The 23,864-nt window shown below is 40.3% G+C and overlaps 1 protein-coding gene across 1 annotated transcript in view; it reads right to left on the reverse strand.

Annotated features, from left to right (window-relative positions):
• Nucleotides 1-23,864, reverse strand: part of HEPHL1 (hephaestin like 1) — a 93,401-nt gene that overhangs the window by 66,446 nt on the left and 3,091 nt on the right. The window contains exons 2-5 of the mRNA XM_038568301.1: nucleotides 13,608-13,852; nucleotides 6,472-6,684; nucleotides 5,409-5,588; nucleotides 2,122-2,376 (exon numbers count right to left, since the gene is read on the reverse strand). Of these exons, the coding sequence (XP_038424229.1) occupies nucleotides 2,122-2,376; nucleotides 5,409-5,588; nucleotides 6,472-6,684; nucleotides 13,608-13,852 (893 nt within the window). The remainder of the gene's footprint in view (nucleotides 1-2,121; nucleotides 2,377-5,408; nucleotides 5,589-6,471; nucleotides 6,685-13,607; nucleotides 13,853-23,864) is intronic.

The raw sequence follows: 23,864 nt of genomic DNA on the forward strand, positions 1-23,864 counted from the left end.
GTATTTTCTAATTTTTTATGATAATTTTTTCTGAGCATATGGACAATATAGGAAATATTATATTTTAGTAATGTACAAACACCAGCTTATGTCCGCAACCACTGGCCATGCTTAGCCATCTTACTTCAATTTGAGACTTCAAATAGCTGCAAAAGCCTTGATTTTAAAACTAGTTTCTTCCTAGTTTTAAGAGCATGAGACCCTGTAAGAATAGGATCTTGTGGCAAGAACACTTAATATCTACCCTTCTAGGAAATTTCAAGGACACCACAGTTTTGACCATAGTCACCATGCTATACGTTAGGTCTCCAGAACTCGTTCATCTTGTATAACTGAAATTTTGTGCTCCTTGAGATCTCAAGTGTTTCTAGCATGGATGTGTGCCACCATACATGCACGTATGAGTGCCTGCGTGCACACACACACAGAGTTAACTATGTGAGGTCATGGATATGTTAATTAGCTTGAGTGTGGTGATCAGTTCATAGTATGCATATATCAAAACATCAAGTTGCACATCTTAAATATATGCAATTCCTATGTGTCAATTATACTTCAATAAAACTGGGTGAAAATAAGAATAGGACTTTATCATCTTTGTCTTCCCATAATAGTATCTGGTACATATTTCTGATCAGCTCAACATTTGTTGAGTTGAATTTAATCGGAATAACCTATCTGACTAATGTTAAGATTAGCTGCTTAAGATTGGTGGGAACAGGGGATCCCTGGGTGGCGCAGCGGTTTAGCGCCTGCCTTTGGCCCAGGGCGCGATCCTGGAGACCCGGGATCGAGTCCCACATCAGGCTCCCGGTGCATGGAGCCTGCTTCTCCCTCTGCCTGTGTCTCTGCCTCTCTCTCTCTCTCTCTCTGTGACTATCATAAATAAATAAAAATTAAAAAAAAAAAAAGATTGGTGGGAACAAGAATGCGTTATCAAAGCTGTCCTGGAGAGTTGCATCCCTGTACCTGCTGGTGACTACATGTAGTCAGTATTTAAATTTAATTATGCATTATTTCTTCTGTGTCAATGTATCTAACACTTTTTTTGTATTTTGTTTTCACCATCTTAAGCCAGACCTTTTCTATGTCATAACTCTAATGTCAATGCTTCTTAACTAGCATCCAGCAGCCAGAATCTCTCCGTCAAATCCTTTCTGCACACAGGTATCATATTCATCTTCCTAGATTGCTGCACTATTATGTCACTGGTATGCCTAAGAATCTAGAAGAACTCATTATGGACTTCCAGTCCTGACTCCTTAGCCTTGCCTTTCAAATCTCCTTCCACTGGGCTCTGACTGCAGGCTTCTCTCTTATCACTCTTCTGGTATAAGCCTGTGGTCCAGCTAAGTAGGGACCCATTTTATGTGGTCCCAAAGGAACAAGACTAAATCATTCAACAGGCATTTAAGTAAAATAATGTTTATCATGTACCTATGGGATTTTGCAACTATCATTGGATCTTGTCTCAATACAAGGAAGAACATTCTAACAGAGCAGCCCAGAGAGGAAATGGGCTGCTACAATTAATTGAAAGACACATCCAAAAGGAAATTCAAGAATTGGATATGGGGTTGGTTCAGATTATCTATAAATTTCTCTCAAATGCTAAAATGTTATTATTCTATTTAGAATTGCTTATATAGTACATGTATTTTTCCTGGTTCCTGGTACTTCCTCTGCCTGGAAAGTCTTTCTTCCCTTCTTCATCTGTTCAATTCCTACCCATATTTCAAGACTCAGCTTAGGAGCCAACTCCTCAGGAAGTACCTCGGATTGTCCCAGAGAAGTGGCTATAGCAAACAAAGAACAATTATCTTTCCACCTCACATTTTATTCATTTGTAAATGTCTGTGTCTAGCTACTGGACCATAGGCTCCTTGATGGTCTTACTATTTCTTTCATTCATCTCCCACCTTTTTCATATGGAATTGATCAATAAATATCTGTTGATAGGATGCCAAGTAATTAAGCATTGTACATCTTCCTCTATATTCAATATTTAATTAAATATAGCACAAGAATCAATCTAAAAGCAGATGCTGAATGAGCAACATTGAGAGCATGATATAATCGTCCCACTCTAAACATTTACATGCTTGTCTTTGCCCTTTTTACCTTGTAGGTGATCACTGACTTGGCAAGTTATCATCCACTTCCCAGGATTCTCAACCACCATTTCTGTTGTCAGGAAGGTGGCTGGGAACAGGTTGACGACATCAGTCCGATGCCCTCTGCTGATGAAGGTGTTTCCATAGAAATAGATGGAATGGATGTCTATCTCATTCCCCATCCCAAATAAGTGCCAGGACACTGATTCACCAACACACATATCAGGCTCAGGGAGGTTTCCAAAGAGATATCCATTGAGGGCTGAAAAACAGAAACACACTGGTGGAAGAGACTCTCCTGCAGAGGCGAGCAGGACCAGAAGCAATGGTAGCACATACTCTAGCATGGCTGAAAAATTAGCACTGATCATTGGTTGTAATTTTTTTGTTCAGGAAACCATGGCTCCTTTCATAAACTATAGTTCCAGAAAAGAATGAAAGGTATTAGGTTTTTCAAGAGAAAAGCACTCAATAAACGTGGAGATGAGCACACATGAAAGCAGCCTTGGAGCTGCTGTGTGAACTCAATAATGAGATCAGGAGTAAAAAGAGCACTGCTCAGACTTTCCAGGTGGCTCAACCCCTTTCTATCATGATCCTTCATTTTCATACCTGACTTCCATAGGAGACTCTGTCCCTTGACATTAGAAATCTACTCTTACTCATTTCATTTCAGGGCTGTCAGGACCCAGCAGAAAAGTTGGCACATAGTAGCTACTTCATTTAAGTAATTAAAGTGAGCCGCAAAAAAGGAAATGAAAGATGCTGATTAGAAGGGACCTAGGAGACGTGTTTACTCTAAAGTTTTTTTAGTTTAAAAGCAGGGAAAAAACCCATTTTTACTAGGTCTTTCTGGGGCAGAATCTATTTGATTGAGCTTATGCTGGAAGTCAGAAACCTAGTCTTTTGAATTATCTCAATGGGAGCCAGGAATTGACCAAGTGCAGGAGAACTTGATTCAGGGTTTTAAAGAGTCATAACATCACTTCTTAAATTCAAATTGAAATTCAAATTTTAAATTCATTTTAAATTCAAAAAAGCAATTATTACTAAGATAATAATGATTAAGACAGCACAGTTGATTCTAAATAATTTTAGTAAGCTTAAATGAATTTATTAATATATCTTATACTGATTGAACATCTTCTATTGACTAGTTTTTTTTTAAGTTAATGTTTTTTCAATTCTTGGTTGGGTCTCCTTTACTAATTCAAAGAAAGATTGTTTGTAAACACCTATTTCTGTATACAGCTGATTTTTTTAAAAAGATCTTATTTATTTATTTTATGAGAGTGAGTGGAAGAAGGTCAGAGGGAGGGAGAGAGAGAGAAAACATCAAGCCGACTCTGAGCTGAGTGTGGACCTCAATGAGGGGCTTAATCCCACGATCCTGAGATCATGACCTGAGTTAAAACAAAGAGTCGGGACACTTAACTGAGCCATCCAGCCACCTCTATATTTTTTATTTTTTAAGAGTTTATTTTTAAGTCATCTCTACACCACTGTGGGGCTCAAACTTAACAACTCTGAGATCAAGAGTCGCATGCTCTACCGACTGAGCCAGCCAGGTGCCCGCAGGCTAGTCTTCATTTTAAATACAGTCTATATTTGCTTATGTAATTGATTCCTTTTTGTTGGCCATTTTCATTTGAAAGAGTAAGAGGAATTATGTGGGCAGCTGAGTCGTAAACCATCACAGTTAGTAGTTTTCAGCAAGATTTGAGATCATTGCCACCGTTTTGTAAAGCATAGGAATAAAAGTGGACTGGACCCAGCAATGCTTCAAATTTAAGTCTTTGTTTATTCTACCTTTCACTTCCTTCCCTGTGTCCCTCCCTTCTCCTTTACTTCTTCCCTTCTAAACTATTTTCCAAACACCCGCCTCACACATAGTTGCTGAAATACTACTAGAAAGAACAGAGAGGGTGTGCAGTGCAGTGGAAATTGTCAGTATACTGACACTCACACCTCAACACACTTTGGAATCAAACACCACCAAACTAACATTTATTTGATATGGGGCTTCCCTCTTAGCTTCTCTCAGGCAAACTCCGGCCCAATGATCACTTTGACCTTAGACAAATCATTGATGGTCTTTAGACTTCAGTTTCTTCATCTGTAAAATGGGGGAGGTCAGATGACCATTAGCTCTTTCCTCCTCTCTATGACTTTATGACTACATTGACGCTACCTTGATTAGGATGATTCTGGGAGACAAGCAGATATGGAGGAAATTATCAATGAATGACATGAGGTGTTTGTTTACATTGAAGATGTCTTTTATGTTCATTAGAACTTTCTGGGTAAACAGAGGAATGAGACTACCTAATAATTCTCAAGTCCTAAAATTTTGTATTAAGCCACTACTCTGCAAAACAGACATGGGTAAGTGGTCTGTCTCAATGGCAAGGATAACTATAGAAATTCAATATTTTCAAATATGGGGTCCGGCACATAGTAAATGCTCAATAAATGTTGATGAAAAGATCTCTGGGAGAGGCACCTGGATGGCTCAGTCGGTTAAGCATCCAACTCTTGGTTTCATCTCAGCTCATGAGATTGAGCCCTGCATCGGGCTCTGTGCTGGGCATGGGGCCTGATTAAAATTCTCTTTCTCTCTGTCTCTCTTTTCAAAAAAATTAATTTCGGGTGCTTGGGTGGCTCAGTCAGCATCTGCCTTAAGCTTAGGTCATGATCCTGGAGTCCGGGAATCAAGTCCTACATCAGGCTCCTTGTTCAGTGGGGAGCCTGCTCCTCACCCTGCTCCTGCTCTCTCTCTTTCTCTCTCAAATAAATAAATAAATAAATAAATAAATAAATAAATAAAATATTTCTAAAAATTAATTTTTAAAAAAGAATGAGAAACATAAAAAATTCACAAATGTGTATTTAAACTATGAAATTTAGCAGCCATTTAGAAAATGGTTACTGGATAAATGCAAAAGGTTGCAAACCACTGGATTATTACATAATGATGATTCATTCTCCTTTCTCGTGTCAATATAAACCCACTCATCCTCTCTAGGCTCATCTCCTGATTCTCTCCTGGTTATAACATTAATCCTTCCATTTTCCATACCATAGCTTGTCATACCCAATTTTGCTTCATCTCTTCTCAGATTGTTTTACATTCTGACATGTATGATGTTTCATATCACTTCCTAACCATTCTTATCATTGAATTATAAATCCTAGAAAGCCAGGTTAGACATTTCTGGTTTTTTTTCATCCCTCATAGTATCAGATCCACAAAAAAGCATTCAATATATATTTGGTAACATGGCAGACACTCACCATGCATTTTGTTACTTCTCTGGAAAACAGCATCTTTTTTGTCAACTGAGTCAGGGTTGGTGCAGAAATGTCTGATATTTTCATCAAGGTACCAACTTTGATTCTCATCCACCAGAGTAAACATGATAATGAACTCTCGGTCCACATCTGTCCTTGTGCCTGTATATTTATTCAGGATACCTATTCAAGGGAGGGGGGACATCCAAAAGAGTGGAGAAAAAGTTCAAAGTGAATTAAATCAAGATGAGTTTTGCTTCTTGCCAATAGTATTAGGTAAGTTTGAAATCTGCCAAAGACTATAGGAACAAAAGTAACTGCAACATGAAAGCAGCAAAAGATTTTTAAAAAAATTTTTTAATTTATTTATGATAGTCACACACAGAGAGAGAGAGAGAGAGAGGCAGTGACATAGGCAGAGGGAGAAGCAGGCTCCATGCACCAGGAGCCCGATGCGGGATTCGATCCCGGGTCTCCAGGATCGCGCCCTGGGCCAAAGGCAGGTGCTAAACTGCTGCGCCACCCAGGGATCCCCAGCAGCAAAGGATTTTAATAGAAATGACAGAGTCATAGAAGAGGAAAGTCATAAAACAGAAGTCTTCACAACCAGACTTGAAAACCTTGCTCCTGAAGGGAGCCAGTGTTACTGACAGCACAGACACACTACCTTGATTAATAGGGAACAAATCACAAAGTGATCATGAGGGTGAAATATTAAAGCAAAAGTAAACCTGGCCATTTGGCTACATTTTTCTACTTTATGTGTGGTGTCAAGCTGGCATGAGTGGCTATCAATATGGTAGGGCCCTGGTTTGGTTTTTTTAAAGCATATAAGCTTCGGAATACGATGATGGTTCTTTGACAGAAGTCTGAATTATTGACCCTTTTGTGGTGTCAGATGGATCTTCCATGTTAGAAAAATCTTTCTAATCTTACAGAATGCTTGGAAGGAGAGACATCTTCCATATGGAACAAGGGAGGTAAGCAAAACACTTTTTAACACATCTGGGAATAGGCTTCTGTGTGTGTCTGTGTGTGTGTGTATTGGGAGGGAGGGGCTCCTTACCTTCCTTGCACACCAGGAGCGGGCCAATTAACCCGGAGCAGATATCCTTAGGAGCATCAATGTGTGAATGGTACACCCAGGTCAGACAGTTGGCATCTGCTGGAGCAGGGGCATATTCTTCTCTTACTGGCCAGACATAGGTGTAGTTTTTGCCAGGAGGAACCATATCATCATTCTTATTCCTTCCGGATGTTCCATCTGGGTATAGAGCTCCTTTCAAGAAACGATAAAGCATAGTTAACATACAGAGATTGCATGCTATAGTGGTCAGTGTAGAGCTTTGGAATCAAACATATATGATTCAAAATTTATTTCCTGCGGGATTGAGACAAATTACTTAAATTCTCAATACCTTGGCTTTCTACCAGTGAAGCTAGAACTTTGATACCTACCCCACAGGGTTGTGAAAACTAGCTTATACAATGTACACAAAGCATCCTGCACAAAACCGGATGCTTAATAAATGTTCATAAGGACCCCTTCTGATAGGCTTCTTGTAACCAATCAGGAAGATTTGAATCCACCTTACTTAACATCAATTCAAGAAGGAAAGGAGAGGGGCCCCTGGATGGCTCAGTCAGTTAAGCATCTGACTTTGGCTCAGGTCATGATCTCAGAGTCCTGGGATTGAGCCCCACATTGGGCTCTCTGCTCAGTGGGGAGTCTACTTCTCCCTCTCCTTCTGCCCCTTTCCCACACCTGTGCTTTCTCTCTCTCTCTCTCAAATAAATAAAGTCTTTAAAAAAAAAAAAAAGAAGAAGAAGGATAGAAACAGTAGAAGAAATAATGAAATTCTTGGGCACTTATTATAGATTCAGTACCTGTTTGAGTTCTCATGAAAGATAGGAAGGAAGAGTAAGACTTTCAGGTTTCCTCCAGAGATACTACAGTTTTGTTTGAGCAGATCAGAATAGCAATTATTAGCACATGGGACAACTGGAGAGTAAAATAGGGTGATGTGTTGAACATAATGGGTTTTACTAGGTGAGGGGGTCCCACAGAGAGGATAGGGGCACATAGGCATGGCATTCTCTTTCTGTTTTGTGAAGTAAGATTGAATCATATTTTTCTTTTTTTTTTTTAAGATTTTGTTTATTTATTCATAGAGACACGGGAGGTGGGGGGGCAGAGACACAGGCAGAGGGAGAAGCAGGTTCCATGCAGGAAGCCCGACGTGGGACTCGATCCAGGGTCCCCAGGATCACAGCCCAGGCCGCAGGCAGCACCAAACTGCTGCGCCACCAGGGCTGCCCTGCATCATATTTTTCAATTAAGGAAAGTCTACTGCTAAAACTAATTTGATAACCACCTAGATAGAAGGTAGGGGCCTGGAAGGACTGGGAGGAGTTGGATAGCACTGGGAAGAAGGCTGGAGAATGAGGGTCCAAGGAGATGGATGTGGATACACCCCAAGTTCATTCTTCATTCTTTCACTTGTTCACCAATTTATTCAACAAACCTACAATCCTGAATCCCTTGGACTAGATCAATTTTCTAAAACGCATTCACACAAATTAGGGCGGTAGAGCCAGGGAGTAGCTAAGTTCACAGCCATTGAAGTTAGACTGCCTGGAATCAAATCCTATCTCTATCACTTGTTAGCTGTGACTTGGGCAATTTCCTTCTCTTTTAGGAGGCTTGGCTTCATGATAATTATCACACCTATCTCATAGAGTTGCTGAGGCTTACATGACATAAGATCTATGATACATTTATCACAGCACTTGCTATATAGTAAGTTTGCAGAAAACATCAGTTATTATTCATTCATAGCACCTGCCCAAGATTTTAGATAAATATGCATAACACTATGTATATAATTGTTTGATTAATGTCTGTCTCTCACATTAGACTGTAATTTCCACAAAACCAGATTTCTTTCTGCTCATTTTATATGCAAGATCTACCCCAGTGCTTAGTATTGTAGATGTTCAGCACATATGTGTTGAATAAAATAATAAATGACTGGCACAACTGTACATGACACCATACACCAAGGTCCTGTGAATAATATGCATGGCTTGGAAGATTTTGAGCTTATAAATGGAGAGACTGAGTATCGGTAGCTGGTGGAGGATGGGTGGGTAGTGGATTTGTCTAGAAGCTTCAACTCATGAAGATGAGTTCACTCATTTTGTTTTGCTTATATGATATAAATCAATACAAACACCAATTTTTCTAGAGACTCTTTTATTCACAATTTATTTATGTGCTTTGTTTTTGCTCATTATTATTGGCGGGTGTTGATGGCTATTATTGAAAGGAAAGGCTGGAGTCCCCAAACAAATCCTTGGTGTCACCACTGAAGATGAGGTAGATGATTTAGGATGCAAAATAAACCGTGGATATAAAGTAAAAAGTGATTTCGGGGTGGGTTGCTTTTTAAGTTGTTCTGAAAGTTATTCTTAGGAAGGGATTTTGATTTGACAAGGGTTTTGAGCAATGGTAACATTAACAATATGAGAATATTTTTAAAACATTCATTTGGTATTCTAGAATGTGTGGGCTTTTATAAATCAAAATATACAAGTTTTCACCCCATCAGATTTGAGACTATTGAGGATTGTTGAAGTTGTAGGAGAAACAGGCCAGTTCATGAACAAAAGGTGGAATACTAAATGTGCAATTTTTTGGAGGACAATTTGCCAATTCCTAAGAGAAGAAAGAAAGAAAAAGAAAGAAAGAAAGAAAGAAAGAAAGAAAGAAAGAAAGAAAGAAAGAAAGAAAGAAAGAAAAGAAAAGAAAGAAAATGAATATAACCAGCAATTTTACTTTTAAGAATTTAACATTCTTGAAAATGTTTTCCAAAATAAATGTACTGGAAAATTCACTATAGAATTGCTGGTATCAACCCCAAACTGAAAGCTACCTAAATGATCATCATTAATCATCAATAATCATCAATGTACTAAACTGGTACATTCATACAATAGAATATTGCACAACTTTAAAAGAAGGTCTATGTGTGCTAATGTGAGAAAATCTCCAACATGAAGTAAAAATGAAAAAAGAGACTACATAACAACCTTAGAGTATAATCTCTTTTTTTTACAAATGAACAAGTATATACATACACATAGCCACACACATTCACATATAGGTACAGGAATTTTTCTAAGAGAAATCTATGAGACATTTTTAAAGGCAATTGCTTTTCTGGTAAGAGACAAGTATGAAGAATTTTTACTTTCCTTATTATACATCTTTGTACTCTTAAAATTTTCTATGTTCATATACTACTTTTTGTTTAATCTTTTGTTTTGAGCTCATTTTAGTGGATATATAGGGAATCAGAATGTGAGGCATTTACCCCTTTATGCTTTTCTGAATTAAAAAAAAAAACAATAAAATTTATTTTTAAATAGTCCTAATACACAACTATATTTCATATGGAGATCAAAAAAGCACCAACTAATTCCATTACTAAGTGAGATATTGTATGTAAGAGCTCTAGCATAGGGATTAGCAAATTGGGGACTGTTTAATCAATGTTAATTCTACCTACCAACTTCTGAGTTCATTCTCTACCACTTCTCAGGTGAAATCTTGGAAGCAACAACTATGTATTTACTCATTTTTGCAGCCCCAGTATCCAGCAATAAGTCTAGTTCATAGTAAACACTAAGTTGAACTGAGCAGGGGCTTTCAGATTAGCAAACTTGGAATGGTAGTGAAGAGAAAAATTCATCGAAAGAGAGCGAAGGCATCAGCAAATCCTCTCCCCCAAAAGTAACATAAAGTTGAATGAAATTGAAAAATACCAACCATTCCATTGCCCTGGAAATTAAATAAATTCATCCAGTAATGTTTATGCTTGAAAAATTACTGAACATCAATTATTTGCCTTTTCCTGCTGACTTTAATGCTGTGTGCTTGCAAAGAGGAGAAGCAAAGGGCCCAACAAAAACTAAAATCCAAGGCAGACAAGAACCACCTAAACTTTGAGTGGGTTCTCTATCTACCCACAATTCCAACTCCAAAGAACTGAGGAGTTAATGATACTTAAGCACAACCTCTGTCCAAGCATCTGCTGACTTCAAAGCTAATCAGATTTAGAGCTGACCCCTTAGCAGCCAGCCTTCAAAATAAACACAAGGAAGAAAAAAGAGCAGAAACCTTGGCAGCCTCACACTACAGGGAAAACAGATTTCACGGATTTAGCCCAGGCAAGTTACTAAACAAAAGAGCAAACCAAGGGATGCCTGGTTGAGAATCTGCCTTTGGCTCAGAGTGTGAACCCCAGGGTCCAAGATCAAGTCCTGTATCGGGTTCCCCACAGGGAGCCTGCTTCTCCCTCTGCCTATGTCTCTGCCTGTCTCTGTGTGTGTCTCATGAATAAATAAATAAAATCCTTTTTAAAAAATCAAAGCAAGAAAAAAACAACCTTGGATGAGGGAAGGACCTGAATCCAGAGTTGTTTCAACATATGCTCAAAAATTTCCAGTTTTTAACAAGAACAACAAAATGAGACATATAAAGAAACAAGAAAGTATGACCCATTCCCAAAGAAAAGTCAATACACATTATCATAAAGTGTCTCTAGATGTGAAATTTAACAAATAGACTTTAAAGCAGTTATTATAAAAATGTTTAAGCAGGGCAGACCGGGTGGCTCAGTGGTTTAGCGCCGCCTTCAGCCCAGGGTGTGATCCTGGAGACCTGGGATCGAGTCCCATGTCGGGCTCCCTGCATGGAGCCTGCTTCTCCCTCTGCCTGTGTCTCTGCCTCTCTCTCTCCTCTCTATGTATTCTCATGAATAAATAAATAAAATCTTTTAAAAAAATGTTCAAGCAATTAAAACAAATCATGTTTAAATAATTAAAGAGAAATTGGACAAAATGATTCAACAAATGAAAAAATCTCAACAAGGAGGTAGAAATTATAAAAAAGAACAAAGTTGAAGTTTTGGCATTGAAAAGTGCAATAAATGATATAAAATATTCACTAGAGAGTCTTGACAACAAATTCAAGATGGCAAAAGAATCAGTGAACTTGAATATAGATCAATAGAACTATCCTATCTGAAAAAGGGGGGAAAGCTTGAAGAAAATAAGCATAATCTCAGAGGCCTGTGGGTCAACATCAAGTCTATTAACAGGTGCAATAGAAACCTGCCAAAGGAGAAAAGAAAGAAAACGGGACAGGAAAAAAATGTTTAAAGAAATAATGGCCCAAAGTTTTCCAAACTTAATGAAAAACATTAATCCACACACCAAAGTAGCATAATGAACCACAAGTAAGATAAATACAAAGAATCTATACATAGATACATTGTTGTCAAATTGTTAGGAAAAAAAGGCAAAGAGGTAATATTGGAAGCTGCGAAAAAAGACTCATCACATTTGTGGGAGCATTGACATGATTAACAGTCAACTTCCCATCTGAATGGAGACAAGAAGACAGTGAGATAATACATTCAAAGTGCTGGGGCGACTGGGGGGAATGCAAACGGAGAATACCCTATCCAGCAAACTATCCCTCCAAAAAGGAAGGTTAGTAAAGATGTTCTAGATAAATAAAGGCTGAGTGAGTTTTTTGCTAGCAGATTGTCTAGCACTGGCTAGAATCTTCAGAATAATATTTAACGATAGTGGTGAGAGCAGACATTCTTGCCTTGCTCCTAATCTTATGAAGAGATCATTCAGTCTCCGTCCTATTAAGCATGGCATTAGCTGTGGATTTTTCTTAGATAACCTTTAGAAAGATAAGGAATTTCCTGTCTATTCCTAGTTAGTTGGAAATTTTTAATTTGATAAATACTAGATTTTGTTAAATGCCCTTCTGTACCCTTTGAGATGGTCATGTGGTTTTTGTCCTTTATTCTATTAATATGTTGCATTACATTCATTTAGTTTTACTTATTTACATATTTTTGAGAAAGAGAGAAAGCTTGTCAGTGGGCGAGAGGGGCAGAGGGGGAGAGAATCTTAAGCAGGACCCATGCTCAGAGTGGAGCCTGATCCAAAGATCAGTCTCAAAAACTCCAAGATCATGACCTAAGCTGAAAAATAAGGAGTTGGGTAAGGCTCCCCAGGATGCATTTATTTTTTAGTGTTAAACTAACCTTCCAATCATAGGATAAATTCCATTAGGTCGTGGTGTATAATTCGCCTGGTATATAGCTCTCCTTATAATTCTGTTTGCTAATATTTTGTTAGGAATTTTTTGCTTATATTTTGTCTACATTTATGAGGAATACTGGTCTGTAGTTTTGTTGTGATGTCTTTATCTGGCTTTGGTCTTAACGTTCGCCTCATAGGATGAATTTGGAAATATTCCTCTATTTCCCAAAAGATTTTGCAAAGGATTGGAATTATTATTATTTTAGTCATTTATAGAATTTATAAATGAAATAATTTGAGCTTGGACTTTTCTTCAAAGGAAATTTTTAATTTTCAAAGAGCCAAATTTTGGTTTAATCTATTTTATATTATTTGTTTTCTCCTTCTTTGAATTTCTGCTCCAATCCTATTATTTCCTTCTTTCTGCTTGCGTTAGGTTTCGTTTCCTCTTTGCTTTCTAGTTTCTTAAGGTAGAAACTTATGTTACTGGTGTGAGACTTTTCTTCTCTCTTCACATAAGTATGCAAAGCTCTAAATCTTCTCTTAATTACTTCTTTAGCTGTATACCATAAATTTCGGTATGATTGTCTCCATTTTTATTCAATTCAAAATATTTTACAATTTATCTTGTGATTTCTTCTTTGACCGATAGGTTATTTAGAAGTGCCCTATTCATTTCCAAATGTTTGCAAGAATTTGCAAGATTTCTTTTACTGATTATATTAAATTGAATTCCTTTGTGATTGGAGAATATACTTTGCATCCTATCCATTCTTTTAAATTTTAGATTTATTTTATGCACAGTCTATTGTCTATCCTGAGGAGTGTTCCACACAATCTTGAAAAGAAGGTGTATTAGTTGGAATGTTCTGTAGATGCCAATTAGATCAAGGTGGTTGATAGTGTTGTTGAAGTTTTCTCTATCAGGGGAACAGATGGAGATGAGGAGAGAAGGATATGGGGAAAAGACAAAGGAAAATCTGTAATCATTGTCTCTTAGATCCCTTTAACTGTAGCTGACAATTGCCTTATGAAATAGAGACAAGACACCAATAATAGAGGATTGATATTTACCTTCTGAATCTTTGTTGTAGAAAACACCATGTGGATGCAAAGAGTAGGGTCGGGAAGCAAAGTTCTTCAAATGAATGACAATCACATCACCCACTTCAGCCCTCAAGATAGGGCCCAGGAATCCGAGCCAGGGAGGTTTGGGAATCTCTGTGGAATACGTCTCATCTGTATAATGTCTGTAAACAGCCTTTTTGTAAAGACCACCTATCCTGTTGGGCCCTCTTTCGAGAAATAAGGTTGCAAGCCTAAAAGTAAGAAGGAAATATTTTATAATTATATGACATTAAGAGAAAATCCTAATAGCTTACTGTAACAGTTCATAAAGTGCTAGCATGTATGATTTCTTATTTGGTGTTGGAAATAACCCTGTAACCTCAGTAGAGATGGTGAGATTATCTTCAATTTATTGGTAAGGAACCTGAGGCTAAGAGAGTTAAGTGGCAAGCCAAAAGACACAAAGAGTATTCACAACAAAACCAAAGCTAAACAGAATACTCTAAAGTCTCACTGTCCATTTACCCCTTTTCATTCAACACATTCCCCTTCACGTTTTCATTCAACAAACACTTAGCATGTATTTTATCACGATCCCAGCACTTTGCTACATGCTATACAAGGCTACAAAAGAGTTTATGACCTAGTGGGAAAATTAGGTAATGACATACAGCAGTATATGATTAAGTGCCATTTGAGTTGCTAGAATCACACCAGGTCTGAGAGGCTCTGTATTGACTAATGGATTTATGTTTGCTTCAGTAAGGTTGGGGGAAGCACTATAGATCAAAAAGCCAAAGACAAGATATTTTCAGGGCCTCATCCTCATTTCCTCAAAGAGATTATCCAATGTTTGTATACCAGTGACTCAGATACAAGCTCCTAAGAAGTTCCTGCTACAAGGCTCCCCAGCAGTCTCTAGTATGAATGGCAGCTTTGCCCACCCTACAGACTTTTCAGGATGAAAAGAGCAGTGTGTCAAGTGGCCAGACAAGCAGCCCACCATGGAGCAGAAGATAGAAGTGCAGGCAGATGGAGGAGAGGGTGCCTGGGTCAAGCAGGGGACAGGGATCCAGTGCTCAAGTCAGATCAGGAGCAATCTTCTTTGGTGCATCTAGCCCAGCTTTGGTACATCTCTCCAGGCTCATTTCCTCATACCCTCTTTGCCTACCTCCCATGGCCTCACCCTTCCATCAGGCATCATGCTCAGCCTTCCCAGAACATGCTGCATCCTTTCAGCATTCCAAGACTTGCACACATTCTTTTCCTGTGTCAAGATGGTATCCCTCATTCTCTATCTGCCAAGCACCCTTCCAGATCAGTTCAAACTCTTCCTCCTTTCCCCTTCCGTACGCACACAGATCAAGCACTAATAACATACTTGCCAAAACGTGTTACAGTAAGGTATGTATATCTCTGGTTTGTGAGCTAATTGAAGACAAAAATCCCTCAAATACCTTTTTTATTGTAGTGCTGAGTGCCTGGAAGTGTTGGTGCTTAGTGACTTTGGAATAAAGAAAAAGAAAAGCCTTGAATTTGATCCCAGATTGGCAAGTGATAATTTTGCAGACTATATTTGCAGAAAAGTCTGTGTTGTCATACCCAACTTTGAATATTTTCTAGGCCCAGGATGGTAAATAGGTTTTAACTTGTGCATCAAATCTGACTGGTTGGTAGTGACTGCTTAGAAAAAAAAGTCAAGTTTGAGTTCAGTCAGAGGGAAGAATTAAACACTCAGGTTGTCTACTGTGGATGTGGGGTTGGAGGCATACTTGGTGCATAGTTGCTCTCTTTCCTCTACACAGGCAGCCAGGTAACATCTTACTTTGAGGTCTCTGGGTGTGGCCCTCTCTACAACTGGATGACATAGTACTACCAGTACTGGAAGACCATACACCAAGTTGTTGTGTCGTAGCAGCAATAGACAGGGAATGAACTCCTGTTCATTTGTCAGGTCCCCTTTGTAACCAAACTACAGAAGACATTATATCTGATGATGGCTAGGTCCAGGGTAGAGCTGGTGGACACTGGAAAATATCCAATGATCCTCCCTGAAACCCAACCTGTGACCTTATGAGATTTGATTGCTGGACCTGCCTTCCAAAGACTTTTTTCTTGCTCCCGGGGACCTTGCTAACAAACAGGGTTTGCAGCTGCCTTACTTTTTTGTAATTTATAAACAGAAGCTCACAGTATAACAAAATTTAAAAGAAAAACATTTAAGCATACGTAGCATGGTTTTAAAATCAAATTGTGAAGTGATTTCTTCACATCATTACTTCCTTGCTCGAACCAGCTGGGGCATCCAGCCTACTCCAGACCACCACAGGCAATGGTCAACCCTGTCAGCGATAAAGCCCCTTTTAAAGAGACTGGCCTTGGCCTTAGAAACAGGGGAACTTCCGGGGGTCCTCAGCTAAGCCAGACTAAGATGTGGAGCCGCTAGGCCTTAGCTCTAAAAGGCATTGCAACATCACCGGGGAGCTGGATGGCATTGCTGGGAGGATAAAATTAACTGGAAATGACTTTGGGAGTGGAGAAAATCGCAACTTCCGGAACTTCTCTGAGGGCAAGTACTGTATATGGTTGGAAAGGATTAGCTTCCTCAAATGGGGTTTGAGAGGTGGAAGAAGGAGACCTCAGGGGATGTGTGCAAGTAGTCACTGTAATCTCTTCCAAGAAGGATTGTTCCAGTGAGCTGTAGAGTAAATCGCTTCTTCTTGTGACCAAGGAGATGGTAAAAACTGCCACCACCAGGCCATCTTCTCTCCTCAGGGCTCAGCCTTGTCTCCAAATAAGAGTTGAACAAGTATTTTTCCAAATATCAGTTGAAGGAGCCCCAATATTATTTATTTTCCCAGAGCACCAGATTACTGGCTGCTCAGCCACCCACATGTGTCAACCCTGGCCCTGCCCTTGGAGTGGAGTCAGTAAGCAGGAGGTTCCTAAAACAAATGGGAAAACCATGGGCTGAGGCTCCCCTCAGAGGAGCCAGGAACCACAGTACTAGTCTTCCCAGAGGTAGCAAAGCTCTTTCTTTCCAACCTGCTAGATTCAGCACCCAGATAATAGGACTTACAAGACAGGAATCCTGACAAAAGGGTTGAAGTATTAAAAATGATTTTGGTAGCAAAAACCTGGAAAGACCAAAATTCTCTTCAACTGGTGGCTGGATAAGTAAATTATGGTACCCTCATACCACATAGCCACACAACAGAATGAGGTAGTTCTATAGGTGACAATATGGTACAATCACCAAGACACTACATGGAAAATTGCAAATTGCAGATTAGCATATAAAGTATGATTCCATTTCTGTGGGTTTTTTTTTTAAGATTTTATTTATTTATTCATGAGAAACACAGAAAGAGAGGCAGAGACACAGGCAGAGGGAGAGGGAGAAGAAGGCTCCATGCAGGGACCCCAATGCGGGACTTGATCTCTGGTCTCCAGGATCACTCCCTGGGCCGCAGGCAATGCTAAGCCCCTGGGCCCCCGGGGCTGCCCCATTTCCGTGTTTTTTCAACAATGTGCTTATATACATATATGCAAAGAAAATAAGACATTTGGAAACTGGCCATGGAAACTATAAGAGTATAACCTCTGGGTCATGGGCTTGAGGCCACAGGCAGGAGCAAGAAGGAATGAGAAGTTCACCCTCTTCTGTCCTTGGGAGTGTTTTATTCTGTACCTCATTTACTTTCACAATAAAAAACAAGCTCACATCTTATTTAGAAAAGAAGGTCCAGGCTGTTTGACAACTGAGTGGCCAAATTTCTCTTGTTGTATGCCTTCTCCCTCTGAAAGCATAGCTCCCTCCGCAAAGCGTGCTGTTCGGGTGAGTTCTCCTCTGTGCGGGGCTGGGCGCCCTGAGGAGGTAGCATAGTGCCTTGGCCTGAGTTGGAGGGAAGAGAATCACTGCTCAACCTCTGGCTTGACAAGTCCACTTTCAGGTGTCGGAACTGAGGACTTGGGGCATATTTGGGTGTGTGCACACCACACCTCCTCCCTCTGTATATCCACTGAGCCTGTGTGTGTCTGCCCGGGAACAAGAGTTTGCCTCTTCTGCTCTGTGAAGCAGAAGCCTAAACTTCCCTGTGCAATGGGATAAAAAGTCCAGAAGCTTGACACTGAGGCTTCTTAATAGAAGCTCTTATGTTTCTTACCCTCACTTGAGGCCTGGATGGTCATGAAACACACTTTTAGCCAATGGGATATATGCATGTGTCATTCAGTGGTACTTGTCTGGACTCAGCTGGCAGAGACCCTTGTAGTTTTTTGCTCTTCCCCTTATTCATGCCTGAAATGGAGATCTGATGATGAGCTTCAGCAGCCATCTTGAGAGAAGGGGGAAGAGGGTCATACCCTATGGATGGTTAAGTGGAAAGCCAAAGGAATCTGGGCCACTGAAGATTGCCAACCTCTGACTTTCTTTTTGCATAAGTCAAAAAATACATTTGAGCCAGTGTTTTCCAGGCTTCTGTTAACTAGCAGTTGAATACAATCCTAATTGAACAGGCTGTTCAGAAGGAGGAGGAGGAAGAAGCAGAGGAAGAACTGAGTCATCCTCAGGCTGGCTAAGCAGCCCCAGAGCAAGCAGAGTTACCTGACTTTAGAGCTGATGCTGGGCCACTCAGTAAGGCAATGACAAGGGAAGGATTAGATTCAAAATCACTGGTGTCTCTCTAGGCTCAGCCTGATGGATAAAAAACTAAAATGAGGTTATTCATAGGGAGTGCCTTGTCATTCTAATGGCTCTGCAGGAAAGATGGACATCTGAGTCTCCACCGCACCACTCTGCTCTGAGCTCCCAGCATATGTGCGCACATGCACGCATGTATAAACACACATGCAAATGCATGCTGAGTAAGAGTTCCTTATCACACATGAGTTGTCTGGCAGAGCCACCCAAAGAGGCAAACATATCAGAAAGAGGGAAATATTTGTTGACTTCCCACAGCACTTAATACATATGCTGCATATGTTAGCATTGAGTTATATATATTGACTTGTTTTGCACATTCCTGGACGAGTCTCAGTCTTACCACATAGACGGCCAATAGTCACCCCGAGAGATTAGATTGTCTAAAACAAATGTTCCCAAATGTCCACCCATGTATTGGCCACATCAGAATTATTTGGGACATTTGCCAAAGATTTATGTTCCCAGGCCCCAGGCAACTGAATCAGACATTCTGGCATGGCATTTGTATTTTCCCTAAATTCACCAAATAATTCTTACAGAGAGTTTCCCTTTGCTTACCCATGCTGATTCTTCTTTCCTCCCAGCAGAAGGGAGAACAAAGAGCTTTCGCAGATAGATGGAGCCATGGGATTTTGGCAAGCGACATGTGTCACTTCTGGGCCAGGACATTTAATTGCCATTACAAGACCCCATAACATCCTATGGTTCAGGGAAAGCCTCCAGTGAAGTTAGTGAAGCTTCAAGATCCCAGCAGCCTGGTTTAATAGTTGTCTCAAAAGGCCAGTTGTCTTGGAGTCATGTGACCCTCTATGAACCTGGGTGGGTGAAAAATAGGGCTCTGATATCTAGGGGTTGTTTGTTGCTAGAGCACAACCTAATCAGGTCTAACTAATACAATGCTGAATGTACATGCAAGTCAGGAAATCACTTTTCCATAGTACTCAGTACAAAACAAAAGCCATAGTAGCTATTTGAAACTAGAACATAGTCACTATTTGAAACCATAGGAACTATCCAAAGCGGAAAAGACAGGGATAGGTGAAAGTAAGAGAAATCCATCTTTTTAGTGTCTCCGCAGCAAATCACTCCTAAGAACACATGATGCATTTGTAACAGTGGGACAGAAGCCCCATCTCCTGTGAGTACTGGAAAATGCAACCCTTGCCCAAGAAATAAAAGTGGGTGACTTCAAGGAAGGCATCCACAGAAAGCTTCTGACATAGCTGTAGAGCACTTGTTAGAATGCCTGTGTTCATGGGCTTCATAGTATTTATCGTGTAGCCACAGGCTTGCCCCCCTGTGAGGGACTGAGCAATCAGTACCCCTCAAGTTCAACCGCAACCAACATTCTAATATTTTGACTCAAACTGAGGAGGTATCTATTTTATGCTGTAAAGAAATCCAGTTGGGCTGGAAAGTTTCCATATTAGAAACTGCTTTAAAGACAGAATGAGGATGTAGAACATTTACATTGTCAAGGCCAAGGGCAATACCATGAAGGAAGATGCCTCCTGAGAGCAGGTGAGACTGACCATTGTTAGAAGAAATCTTCCCATGAGAATCATCTAACCAGTGCAGAGATGGGTTTCAGGGTCAGATTCCAAGGAGTTGGTGGCTCACAGTGGGTGTGTACCTCACCAGCACCGCTGTCCCCCACAACCTGAATCTTTCAGTCAGATCTTTTCCTCATCCATTCAACCACTGAGCAATTATTAAACCTCTACACTATATGGGACCTTAAACTAGAAAATGGGGCCGAGATGTATGAATGTCAATCCCCGCACTCAGGAGATTTACCATCTGGCTGGGAAGACAAAACAATCACATTGGAGAGTAAATAGCAGCACCAAGTTTTCCATATTGTGACAACTGCACCATATAGATCCTGCAGGTCTGAGTGTATAGAGGTGAGATGGTGTGAAGGCAAGCAGCAGCAGAGGCTATGGTCAGAGCAAATGTGTGAGACCATCATGGTCACAAGAAGGACAAGCCACATTGTTGCCTGAGCTTGAGAAGGGACATTGAGAAAATAGGATTAGATTGGGGCAAGGGCTACTTGGAAAAAAGAGGGCGGAGACGGTGATTACCTGTTGTACTTGGGCATAGCCATGCCCTCCCTAATTAGATTGATATATTTTAAGCCATCCAAGCAATGCATCCCTCTACACAGTCTCTTGCCCTGATTCCCCTGGCACCACTCAGGTCTTGAGTTCTTCCTTCTCCCACTTCATGTCTACAAAAGCCCATAAGAACCCACACAGGGGGGTTAAAAACAAATTTACACAGTAAATAGAAAAGAGAATGAACTTGAATCCCAGCTTCCTTACTTGATGCTGTGAGATCCTGGAGAAGTAACATCTCTGAACTCCGTTTCCTTGGCTAAAAACTGGTGACCATGACAGGGCCATCATGAGGAGTAAATAAGACGGTGGGAAGCCCCATGAACAGCGTCTGGGAGAGTGAGTGCTCAGTCAGTGGGAGTTATGGCAAAGCTCTAATTAGAAAGATGGAAATGTAAAAAAAAAAAAAAAAAAAAAAAAAGAAAGAAAAAAAAAAGAAAGATGGAAATGTGACCATTTGTGGTCTCTTTCCCACAGAGCTCCTGCTGTCCAGAGACCCCTCGTGATAGGAAAGCTATTATGATGACTAACATTTCTGGCATGCTAACCCAGAGCCAGGCACTGCATCTGGGCACATTTACAGATCCTGTGTCATCTGAGCCTCCTGATCCCCTCAGAGGGTGGGCTGATAATGACTTCCAAAGATAATTCCCAGTCCTAATCCCCTTATTTGGAAAAAGGGTCTGCAGATGTTATTAAGTTAAGGATTTTGAGATGAGGAAAAAGATCAGACACACATAGAAAAGGTGATAGGAAAATACAGGCAGACACCAGAGCAATGCCACCAGAACCAAGGATTGCCAGCAGCTTCTACCAGAAGCTGGAAGAGTCAGTAAACAGATTCCCCCTTAAAGCCTCCAAGAGGGAATGTGGCCCTGCCGACCTCTTCATTTCAAGCTTCTGCCTCCAGAACTGGAACAGAATAAATTTCTGTTGTTTTAAGCTGCCCAGTTTGTGGTAATTTGTTACGGCAGCCCCTGGAAACTCTTAAATCCCCAAAGCAAGTACTATCATTATCCTCATTTTACTCATGAGCTTATTGAGGCAAAAAGAGATTCAATTACTTACCCAGTTGGTAGAACAAGAATTGTAAGCTTGTCAGTTGATGTGAGATGCCCCCCACCTACATTCCTTAGCCAATCAGGCTGCCGTAGCATCTCTGTTAGACCACTGCTGGGCTACACTTGGCTGAGGAAACCCCCTGCCCAGGGACAGGACATCTCTCACCCCCTGCCTGGCATGGAAAGCTTTTATGACAATGCCTGGAACAAGAGTGAGTGAGGACGCAGGGATACTTAGCTGTTATTCTGCCTGTGAGTTCTCTTAAATCCCACTAACTAGGACTTGGGGCTCCACTCTCTAGAGGTGGAAAAAGGAAGAGGGAGACTAAGAGGGTGTTTGTGAAGGTTGAGAAACAGGGAGAACTGAGGTAGGGGAAGGTGGGAGGGACTGCCTGCTGTCTTGCAATATTCACGTTCCCTTCTTTCTTAGTAACAGAATCAGATTCCACTTTTCTCAGAAACAAAAACACAAAAAGACTATATTTCCACCCCCTCCTTTTTGTTGCTTTGATTATCCAGAGAGATATACATAGAATTGGTTGTAGGGGGTTTCCGTGAGAGCCCTTTAGAAGGCCAATGGGCTAATGCCGCAGGACTTAGACCTTTCTACCTTCTCTCTTCCTCTTACTTCTTGGCACATAGACATGAGGGCTGAAGTTCTAGCAGCCATACTGTGACCATAAACTTCCTTGAGGAGTGAAGTCACATGCTAAGGATCATAGGTCAAAAATATGGAAGTCCCCCGAAAACCTATCATACTACCTGTCTCACCAGCCTGGGACTGTTCATCTCTGGGATTCCTTTATGAGAGAATACAGAAGCTTGTTTAAGCTGTTCTATTCTGGTCTCCACTTGCCAGGCAGCCCAAATCAATCACTATCTAATCTGAGGAATAACAGCAGCCCCGAGATATTCATATGGCATCAGACCCAACACATGATTTCTCTGCTGATCCAACAGAAGATGGAATTTGAAAGTCACCCTCTAAGATCAAGCCTAAATGAGATGATACCCTTCCCTTTATTTAAAAGCCTACAGAAGACTCTGTCTTCCCCTACCTGCTTCCCTTCAATCAGTTATTGTTCCAAACAGATATATAGGTCTCTCCCTTATGCCCATCCTAGGGTCCGCTTCAAGGGGGTACCCAAAATCCTTTGCCATCAACTGGGCTGACACAGTGATATGGTTAAGTAAACTCCTTAACAGACCTAAAACTTGGGGTTTGAGCAATGGTTGGCCTCACTCATGTCCAACGGTGTTTCTAGTTAGCACATGTGAAAACTCTGCATTTCACTGGGAAGAAAAATCCTGCATGTGTGTTGGTTGCCTAATGAGGTCTTTGATGAGAATTGTAGCTTTAAATAAGGTGACCCCAGCACTCTGGTTCCATTAAAGACTAGGCTTTACCACCGAAGCACAGGCACACCTTAATTAAGCACTTTATGAGCCAGAACAGGATAGGCATGAATGGATCAAATGCTGACAGCATCCCCAGGCAAATCAAAGGAGCCCAGTGTCCCCATTAGGCCCAGTAGGGAATGGGGGAATATATTCATCTGGGTAAAATATTTCTAAATAGGATATAATGCCTAAATTTCATGCTTTCTAGGAAATGTTAGTGTTTACAGTTTAAATTCTATTTCTAAGCTCTGTGATTAAGCAAAAGTACCAAGATGGAAAATCAAATTGTACCATCTGACTGCTATGGAGTCTTGGCAAAATGATCTCAATTTATTTCCTATCTAATCTGTGTGAATCTGGATTTATTAGGCTCTTGGCACTGCCTAATTTTGGTTTCCAAGATTTTTACATCACAGAAACTTTGGCACTCACCATTCTGTTCCCCTCATTTTTGCCATTCTCATAGTCAAAGATTAGGCAACAGGAAAAACTAAATTGACAAAGTGATTGGTTTTTAATGATTCTAAATGAAAACCTTTGTGTTCAGTCTTCCATGGATTATCGGCACAGTCAAAGCTCAGGGTAGAGGGCATGATTAAATATACTCTGGGCCTCCCTCTCTGCCAACACAGTGATTATCTTTCAGCTGCTGAGGCAACCAGTGTACCTCAAATACCCACACAGTAATGTAGAGAGAGGAAAATGCTGTGTCTAAGGCTTAAGGAAGATGCCAAGCTCCATGAACAGTGAGGAAGGAAACAGATCAGAATAAGCCAGAGTTGTGGGAAAATGCTTTTTGCATGAAGAATTGGAGATAATTCTTAAAGAACAGGAGAAAAATGGACTGGCAAAGAAAAATATAGAATACTTCAAAATTTGTCATATATCCCCACTCTCAGATCTTCTCCAAGTTGGATTCCTAGACTGAACATTTACAAATCATCTCTCTCATACCATTGTAAAAATCTTTCTAGAA

The sequence above is a fragment of the Canis lupus genome, chromosome 21 (genome assembly GCF_011100685.1).
Source record: "Canis lupus familiaris isolate Mischka breed German Shepherd chromosome 21, alternate assembly UU_Cfam_GSD_1.0, whole genome shotgun sequence".
Taxonomy (NCBI): Eukaryota; Metazoa; Chordata; class Mammalia; order Carnivora; family Canidae; genus Canis; species Canis lupus.